We start from the raw sequence: 9,163 nt of genomic DNA on the forward strand, positions 1-9,163 counted from the left end.
CCCTGCCTCGCGAGGCCAGCACCCCGGGACGCCCTGCCCTCGGCCCACACGAGTACCCCCCTCCCCGGAACGGGCCGCTGCCAGCAGAGGGCGCCCAGAGGAGCCGCGGAGGGCGGCCCTGCTCCGCCTCCCCGAGCAGCGAGATGGTCACCCTGGAGGAGTTCCTGGAGGAGAGCAGCCGCAACTCGCCCCCCCAGGTGAGCCCACACCTCCCCACCCCAGGTGCGGGGCGGGGGGGCCCAGTGCCACGTGGCAAGATGAGTTGCCCAGTGCCAAGAATGGGAGGAGGTGGGGGGCTGTGTGACCATCTGGCCAGTGACAGACTGTGGCAGACCCCTGGTACCTGAGTGCCCATGGGGGTCCAGCAGAGCGGTGGGCGGTGGGTATGCACAGTGTTTGTCCAGCTGCCCCGCTCACCTTGGGAGTGTGAAGGCAGCTGTGGGCCAGGTGTGCCTGGCTGTGTCCCTGTGGCTCTCCTGGGGTACCTTGAGAGACAGGGGAGGAAGAGGTCAGTTTCAGGCTAGCAGCTCTGCTCGGTGGGAGGAGAGAGACCGGCGGGGGTGCTGGGCCTGGGCCTGGGTCTCTCCCAGGTTGAGCAGCGTGGACGAGGCCCCTTTTCTCCATCTCTGCCCAGGTGTAAAGTTAGGGGCTTCTGGCTGCCCTAAGTGGCATCTTGGATCCTTTCTACAATGACCCATGTTCGTCCCCTTCCTGACCAGAGGCTGCAGGGGCACCTGTTAGCTCTGGAGAAGCCCAGTAAGAGGTGCCTGGCACCTGTGTGGGGCAGCTCCTCATGGGTTCGCCTGGGGTTCACGCCTGCCTCTCTGGCCCCCCTTCTCTGTAGGACACGCCCAACTGCCGGGACGACCTGCTCAGTGACTACTTCCGGAAGGCCAATGACCCCCCAGCCATCGGGGGCCAGCCGGGACCTCTGCCCAGGAAGGACGGGGATAAGATGCCCACCAGCCTGGTGGTGCCCACCATTAAGGCGCTGGCCGGCCCCTCAGAGGGGAGGCCACTGAAGCCTGGCCAGTTCGTGCGGCCCAACTTCCGGATGGCTGAGGTGGAGGCCCCGCCACCGGCTTCCATGAAGCAGGCCCCTCAGAGCCTGTCCCTGGGCAGACCCCCGAGGCAGGCCGCCTTGCCCCCAGCCCACACGCCCCCCAGCCGGAGTGCGTCTCTGAACCGGGCCTTCAGCCTGGCCTCGGCCGACCTGCTGCGGGCCAGCGGGCCAGAGGCCTGCAAACAGGAGTGCGCTCGGAAGCCAGGGGGCCCCGAGACCTCCGGGGGCAGAGAGGCAGGCAGCCCCACTCCCCCCAGCGCCCACACCCTGGCCGTGGGGAAGGCCGGCAGCTCCTGCCAGGGCTCGGGCCCCCGGAGCCGGCCGCTGGACGTCAGGCGCTTCTCACTGGCCCCACTGCAGCAGTCAGCTGCGGCCTCAGCCAGCTCCAGCGCAGGGGCCGGCGCCAGCAGCCCCCAGGCCCAGCTCTTCCCGGCTGCCAGGACTAAGCCCAAGACACCCCCCCACGCCGGAGAGGTGGCCGCCGTCGCCCCTGTCCGCGCAGGGCTAGGCCTTTCCGAGGGGGACGGGCTCCCGGCTCAGGGCTACAGCGAGGGGCTCCCCGCCAAGAGCCCAGGGCGGGCTCCCGACCCAGCCCCCCATGCCGGCCGGGGCCCGGAGGACTTCAGCCGAGGGGCCAGCTCCAGGAGCACGCCCGTGTCCCCCGAGCCGGGCGGGGACGCACAGACGGTGTGGTACGAGTACGGCTGCGTGTGACATCCGGGCCATCCTCGCTGTGGCGCCACTCTCTGCTCACAGCAGCGGCCGTTTCTCCTTGCCAGTGTAGCTGGGAACGGGAAGAAGGGGTCTCCCCCTCTCCCCACATTTCTCTGATGGTCTTTTGAATGAAAACACTGTGCCAAGCCCTCCGAGGCTCAAGCTCCCAGGTGGACGCGAACCTTCTGCGTCTGCAGCCCCCTCACCCATCGCTTTGCACCGATCTGCTTTCCTGTGGGGACCATGTAGCTGGCAGGGATAACACTGACCGCCCCCCCCGCCCCCCGCCTTCCGACACTAGGCTTCACATGCCCCCGAGAACACTCCTACGCACCTTGTTGACCTCTGTGCACATGCACACGCTGCAAGGCTGGTCCCTAGAGGGTCTGGGAGGCCCCTCTCCCTTCCCTAAGCTGCTGGAGAAGACCCCAGACAGGCCAAACTACAGTGCTCTCGGCCCAGCGACGAAGGTAGGGGCAGGGTCCCTGCCCCGCTCCTGGCGCCCCAAGCACCTGCAGGAGCTCCCGCAGCCCCTGCTCTCTACAGGGTGGACTGGGCGGTGGGTCCCTCAGGGACCTCCTGCTCACTTTTTGATAAACACTGGACGTGCTGGGGATGACGGGTGGGGTGCCGAGAGCCCCCTCCCTTGCTCCCTGGTGGTGTACATAGTGTATAGAGGGGAACTGTGCCCAAAGGGTGCCACCCTGGACCCGGGACCTGGGCTGCGAGACACTCTCCTAACCCTAATCTCAGAGAGGAGATGGACTTACTACTTCTGGCGGGTAGAAACCAAATTTGTTTTAATATATTCCTTGTATGCACTCTCGCACAGCTGTGTGAGAGATACACACCTGTGGGTCTATTTATGTTCCATTGAGAATCCCCTCTTCTGTCAGGAGCCTGACTTGCTGCTTGGTGGAGGTGCCAGGTTCCTGGCCACCGGAGCTTCCCATTTATTAGGAAAGGTGCTTTTCCTGGGATGAACCAAACCCATCGCTAAGTTGTTTTGGTTTTGTTCTGTTGTTTGTTTTAAAGAGATGTTTCTTTCCTTTTGACTTAACGGACCGAGACAGAGGCGAGGGCCTTTTGAATGTCAACACGCTCCGTTCCAGGAGTCTCTGGATCGCAAGGACAGGATTGTAATAAAAGACACGCAAAGAGAAGCGGGGTCCAGGCCTCCTCCCTTCACCATGCTCTTTCCAAACCACGTCCTCACGGCAACGTTGTCCCTGTATCCATTCGATTCCTAGGAGCCCGTGAGGACAGAGTAGGACTCCCCCCCCCCCCCCAGGGGATTCCAAGGTGTCCGTCATCACAGAAGCAGACAGCCTCACCTTTTGCTCATGGGGCAGCTGGCGGGTTCGAACTGCTGGCCCTCCGGTGAGCAGCCTTCCACTTAACCCGCTGTGCCACCAAGGCACATTATTCACTATGCCAAGCAGGCTGCTGGGGAGCTCCTGGGCCTTCCTGGGGTGTTGGAGATCCCAGCTGACTCTGCTGCTGGGTTCTGGGAAGCTGTTGGCAACAAATGGACAACTGCAAAGACAAGGGTGTCCTGTTCTGGGTTCACACTTGATTGATGTCAGCCGAACCCCGCATGGCGGTGGTAAACGACCTCCTTCTGATAATCTCCAGGCCAGCCACCTGGGATTTGGACTATCAGGGACTCAAAGCATGCTTAAACCAGCTAGATGATTGATTGATTGATTGACTGATTGATCAGTAGGTAGGTAAACTGAAACACTCTGAGGGGTGGCTGGGTGATTCTGACTCAGCGGCCCTGCAGGAGAGTAGACCTGTGCTCCATCTCCTGTGCTCTCAGGGCTCCTGGGGTGCACTGGTGCACACATGACCCGGCTTGTGGGAATGTTTTCCCACCCAGCTGCTTTCTCAACACCTTTCTCCTTTCTACGAGCTTCTGGGAACTGCCTGTCCACCATGAGGCAGGCTGAGGGGTGTGGCCCGCGCAGGATGACACCCCAGCTGCTCACAGCTGGAAACCCAGAGCCTCCACCCCATGTCCTCCTGTCCCACTGCGTCACGTCTCCGTGGTCGGTGTGTGAAAGCCTCCTGTGTCTTGGGTCCCACTAGGGACTGCCACTCCTCCCTCTGCATCCCTTCCTAACCACCACCACCCCCTCCCAGGCACGTGGGCGTCTGTCTGCCTGCACGCCGAACTCTCCCAGGCCCCCACGTCACCTCCAGCCCTGCTCTCCTTGGCCCTCAGCCCCCTCCCTGTCTGGGCTGCAGACTCCCAAACAACTCCTGCAGCTTGTTTCTCAGCCCCCCCAACTCCGACAAAGGCGCCGCCTTGCAGCTCCAGGAACCTGGGTTGTAGATGGGACCCCTTCTCAGCCTCCCACAGCTCCTAGATCACGCCGGGCACCTGGCAACGCCTGTCAGTCCAGCGTTCTCACCCATGGGCACCCTTCCAGCCCTGGTGATGCCAACTGGTCTTGCCTTAGACGCTAGGTTCCCCGCCTGACCCTCCCAGCCTGTCCCCTCAGCCACTCCTCTGTCTCTAGCCCACTGCAGTAGGACAGACAGCAGGAGAGATCACAGTGACCCGCATATTACTGAGTCCAGGGGAACTTCTGAGCCCTCCTCATCGCCTCGGAAGGATGTTCACCCCTGTTGTCTGCACCTTGTCGAAGTGTTCTCCCACCCTTCTGCAGACTGAACCCACCCTACTCGGTGACCTCAGGGCGCACCCACGCCCTTGCTTCCATCTCCTACCCTAGACAAGCTCTCACACAGCCACAGCTTTAATTGCAGTGTACTTAGAGATGGCGCCAAATTTATACCCGGCTTCCTCCAAGCCGGTCCCAGGACACCTCAACCTCAGACTTCCCGACACTCAACTGACCCCATCCGTCCCCGGGCCTCCGCCTCAACAGGCCTGGCCTGCACACCGCCCCCTCCCAGGACCCGCCCAGCAGGTTTCCCCTCGGACTTCACCAGGTCTACCCCAATCTCAGCGGGGGTCCTTGCTGGGCAGGACTGCAGGGTCCTGTGGCCACAGGCAGCACCTGAGTCCTGTTCCTTCCAGGACCCACCCTCACTGCACCCTTGCGGGGCGTGGGACCATCAGAGGAGCAGCTGGGTGGTCATGCCGGAAGGTCTCGCTGGAGAGAGATCTGGGGTCCGGGAAAAAGGGTTCACCCCAAGGAGAACATCCAAGCGAAACAGTATCCGACACGCCTGGCGTTCTGCCAACGTTCAGCATCCCACCATGTGTTTACCAGCAGGCTCTCCGGGGTGTGCACACACACAGCTAGGTATGCACACACATACATATGTAACTATAGCAATATAAACTTGCAGTGGTATTGTCTTATCTAGTGCTGCTCCCACCCCCCCGCGGATGGCTTTAATGCATTTTTCTCACCGTTTGGAAGGCGCGAAGTTCACGGTTAGGGCCCTGGCTCCAAGGAGGCTTCTGCTGGGGCTGAGGAAAGCTCTCCTCCAGACCCTGTCACTTCCTTGGAGACACCCGCCGTGTGGCACCTCTCACCACCACCCTCCCCCCACCCCTGCCGAGTGCTTGCTGTCTGTGCCATTGGCCCCGCATTAACATAAACACACTCCCAGATGGGATTTGGGCAAAATCCGATCCACAGCCACTGTTTATTATAAAACCCAGCGAGTTGAGTCTTACAGAAAGCCTTCATTTATCTCCTTCAGGGCCCGAATTGTTTTCCTAGCCAAGCTTCACCTGCTGTTAGATGCCTGTGAATCAGCTCTGACCCACAGCAGCCTTGCGCATAACAACAAAACCACCGTGCTCACCGTGGGTCCTGTGCCTGAGCCCACTGTTTACCGTCCGTTACAGCCGACCGATGCGTGTGAGTGGTTGGATGTTAGTTGGCAGTTTCCTTTCAACAAGAAGAAAGTGAAACGTAGATGTTTGTCTGAACTCTGCTCATTCACTCGGAATAGGAGGTCTTGGCTGAATCAGGTAGCAGATGTTGAATACTGTTGAATATATCCCCAATTTTTTTCCAGGGGGAACTGTCAACGCAAATCTCTACACTTTATCCTGGATGACGGGTTATGGTACAAATGTTCACCAGTGCTGGGCAGGCACTGGGTGATTTTTTTCTGAAAAAGGAAAAGAGGCCACATGCTTAGAACAGTGAGGAACGCATGAGTCAGCCCTGGCGGGTCACCTGTGTGATTTCTCAGGTAATGCATTGACCTTGACCCAACTTGCCGCCACTAGAGCTGCAGTAGGAAGACCTGCCCCACGTTGTATTATCCACCCCACCCCCCCAATAATAAAGAGCCCAGTGGTGCTGCTGGGTAAGCTCTGAACGGTGAACTGCAAGGCTGGTGGTTTAAACCCACTCACTGCACCTTGGGAGAAAGAGAAGGCGCTCTGCTCCCATGAAGACAGACTGTCTCAGAAACCCCATCTGTAGAGGGTCACTATGAGTCAGAATCGACCCAGTAGCAGTGGGGTTGGATGCCGATACAATAGGTGTAAAAACCCCAAGAACAATTCACCGCCAACGAGTTGATTCTGACTCAGGGACCCTGTAGGGCAGAGTAGAACTGCCCCTGTGGGTTTCCATACGCTGTAAAATTTAATAGATCCCATCAGCCTCACCTTTCTCTCACAGAGCAGCTGGTGGATTTGAACTACTGACCGTGTAGTTAGTCAGTGTGTACCGCACTATACCTGCAGGGCTTCTCCCTGGGAATCATCGGGAGGTGATGAGCTTGGAGTTCTTTGAAGAACTTCATTGAACATTGATGTCCTTTAACGTTGAAGGATGGCTGCGTGAGTAACGACCCACCTGGGAAATTTGACAGCCTGGAGTGAAGGAGTGCCTTGGAAAGACCCCCATCCAGGGAGGGGGAAGAAGTGGGGTGTGTGAAGAGGGCCGGGGAGCTGTGCCGCGCTGGCCAGGCTGAGTGCTGTGGGTGTTTGTAGAGCCCACGCTGCAGCTGTTTTCTTGGGTATTTGCCACTCAGTTTTGTCCACCCAGCTAAGAGTGGGTGCCCGAGGGTTCGGGAGCAGAACCACCCCGCTTCCCTCAGACCCTGGTTCCCCCAGACTCAGCCCCTGAGGGTCTACAAAGGAGGGTTCTTGCCTTCTGACCAAGAATGACCACAAGAGGCGTTTTCGAGTCGTACGCTCACCTGCTTGAAGGGCTCGGACAGGAGCGCTTCGGAAACCCCTCGCTGTTGAACACTTGAGGGAGGTTTTGTGCGACTGATTTACCCGAGGTGATGCTTGTTCCTTTTAAATCTCGACTGCGCTTCCACGAGCATTGATGGTGGATCAATGACAGCTCCAGTCCTCTCTCGGTTTATCATGATGCCACCTATTGGGCCAGTTTCTCACGACGCTGTCTATCGGTCAGTGGTTAGGATTTGGGTTCTCTTGACGGTGAGCTGTCATCCCTACTGAGGGCTGCAATCCTTGACCTTCATCAGCAAGGGCGTCAAGTCCTCTTCACTTTCAGCAAGCAAGGTTGTGTCATCTGCATGTTTGACAGAGGTTCTCAACCTGTGGGTCGCGACCCCTTTGGGGATCCAACAACCCTTTCACAGGGGTCTCCCTAGTCATCATAGTAGCAGAGTTAGTGATGAAGTAGCGAAGATAATCTGATGGTTGGGGGTCACCACAACATGAGGAACTGTATGAAAGGGTCGCGGCATGAGGAAGGTTGAGAATCACTGATAGTGAAGGTTGTTAATGAGTCTTCCTCTGGCCGTCATGCCACATGCTTCTTCATACAGTCCAGCTTCTCTGATGGTTTGCTCAGCATCCGGATTGAATATGCATGGTGAGGGGTACAACCCTGTCACACCCCTTTCTTGATTTTCGACCATGCGGTACACCCTTGTCCTGTTCACAGAACTGCCCCTTGATCCACGTGCACGTTCCGCAGAGCACAGGGCCGTGACTGCAATGTCCGTTCTTCCCAAGGTTGTCCACAGTGTACTATGAGCCACATGGCCAAATGCCTTTGGATAATCAGTAAAACACAAGTCAGCGTCTTTCTGGTTTTCTCTGCTTTCAGCCAAGGTCCACCTGATGTCAGTAAAGCTTTATTTGTGAAGAAAAGCCATCGGGGTGGGGATGAGGAGGGTCCAGACACCATTACCCTCTGGCCCCCACCTCTTGGAGCATTCAGGGGTTTTATCCCCTCCAGGTGCAACGAGGGGTTAGGCATACTGAAACTGGGGGGCAGGTGGGGGTTTTCCTGGAATGGGGTGGGCTGTGCTAACAGGGTGTCTGCAAAGTTGGTTCTTCAAGATGGATTTACGCTGGGCTGTAGCCCATGCTGGTTTCGGGGCTTGGGGTAGCCCCTCTCCCCTCTGGCTTGATCTAGGACGTGCTTGGCTCTATTACTGTGCATGGTTAGCATCTGGGTTTTCTGAAAAAAACAAGACACAAAACAAAAATTTGAGAGGAGCTTAAGATCATGTGGCCGAGCTAGCCTGCCCGTTGTTCCCGGGTGGTCTTCAGCAGTTCCGTGAGATTTGGCTTGCTTGTACTTTTCCTTCGGATTCCTAAGGTAACTTGGCAAGGGCTGCTGGTGTCCCTCCTGGTGTCTGCAGAGCCTGGATTTGGGAAACCTGCTGCTTGACCAAAGGCATTCATCTGACTTGAACAGTCAAACTCGGTCAGTGGATTCAACACCACCCACCCTGTGATAGAGGCTGGACCTGATCTGGTTTCCACATTTTCCCACCTTTTTGGTTTGGTTTTTGTTTGTACCTGTTAGGGTGTACCTCAGAGGTGTCATGTTGTTAGGGATCACCCTGTTGAAGTTGTGTTATATGTCTTCCCGTTTTTCGGGCTATGAAACCCAGGACTGATGGGCCTATGGGGACAGCATGTAGAATAAGGGTTCCGGGAGGAGGGGGGCTACAATGGCGGGGGAGGGGATAATAGGGAGACGCTGTCGAAGAGCCCAGGTAGAAAAAGGATGCTTGGAAACGGATGGTAGTAGCAGTTGTACCATCCTACGGGATGTGCTTGAGCTATGGAGGGATATGATGTATGTCTTAACTCCCAATTCATACGAAGAATATTAGTTCTGGTGGTGCCGTGGGTTAAGCATTGGACTGCTAACCCACAAAGTCCGCAGTTCAAGCTCACCACCTGCCCTGCTGGAGAAGCTGAGGCAGTCTGCCTGCGGGAAGACTTCTGGTCTTGGGAGCAGCTCTGCTGTGCTTGGGGGGTGGGGGGGGACACGCCATGGGAAGAGGTTTGACTTGTGGGCAGTGGGGCTGGGGAGGGTTTTCCGGATCACGGCTTACTGAATATCAGGAGGTTGGGTCCTTGTTCCACCCCGCTCCCCTGTCCGAGTGGACAACGGGGAACATGTGGGCCAGGAGAGTGGGCAACAGTATCCATGAATAAAGGCG

At 57.8% G+C, this 9,163-nt stretch overlaps 1 protein-coding gene across 1 annotated transcript in view; it reads left to right on the forward strand.

Moving 5' to 3' along the window:
* Positions 1 to 2,940, forward strand: part of CCDC88C (coiled-coil domain containing 88C) — a 126,910-nt gene extending 123,970 nt beyond the window's left edge. Inside the window, exons 28-29 of the mRNA XM_045288124.1 lie at positions 6 to 197; positions 845 to 2,940. Coding sequence (XP_045144059.1) covers positions 6 to 197; positions 845 to 1,777 — 1,125 coding nt within the window. The 3' untranslated portion in view covers positions 1,778 to 2,940. The remainder of the gene's footprint in view (positions 1 to 5; positions 198 to 844) is intronic.
* The last annotated feature ends 6,223 nt before the right edge of the window (positions 2,941 to 9,163 follow it).

The sequence above is a fragment of the Echinops telfairi genome, unplaced genomic scaffold (genome assembly GCF_000313985.2).
Source record: "Echinops telfairi isolate 266 unplaced genomic scaffold, ASM31398v2 ScPeMD7_18;HRSCAF=68, whole genome shotgun sequence".
Taxonomy (NCBI): Eukaryota; Metazoa; Chordata; class Mammalia; order Afrosoricida; family Tenrecidae; genus Echinops; species Echinops telfairi.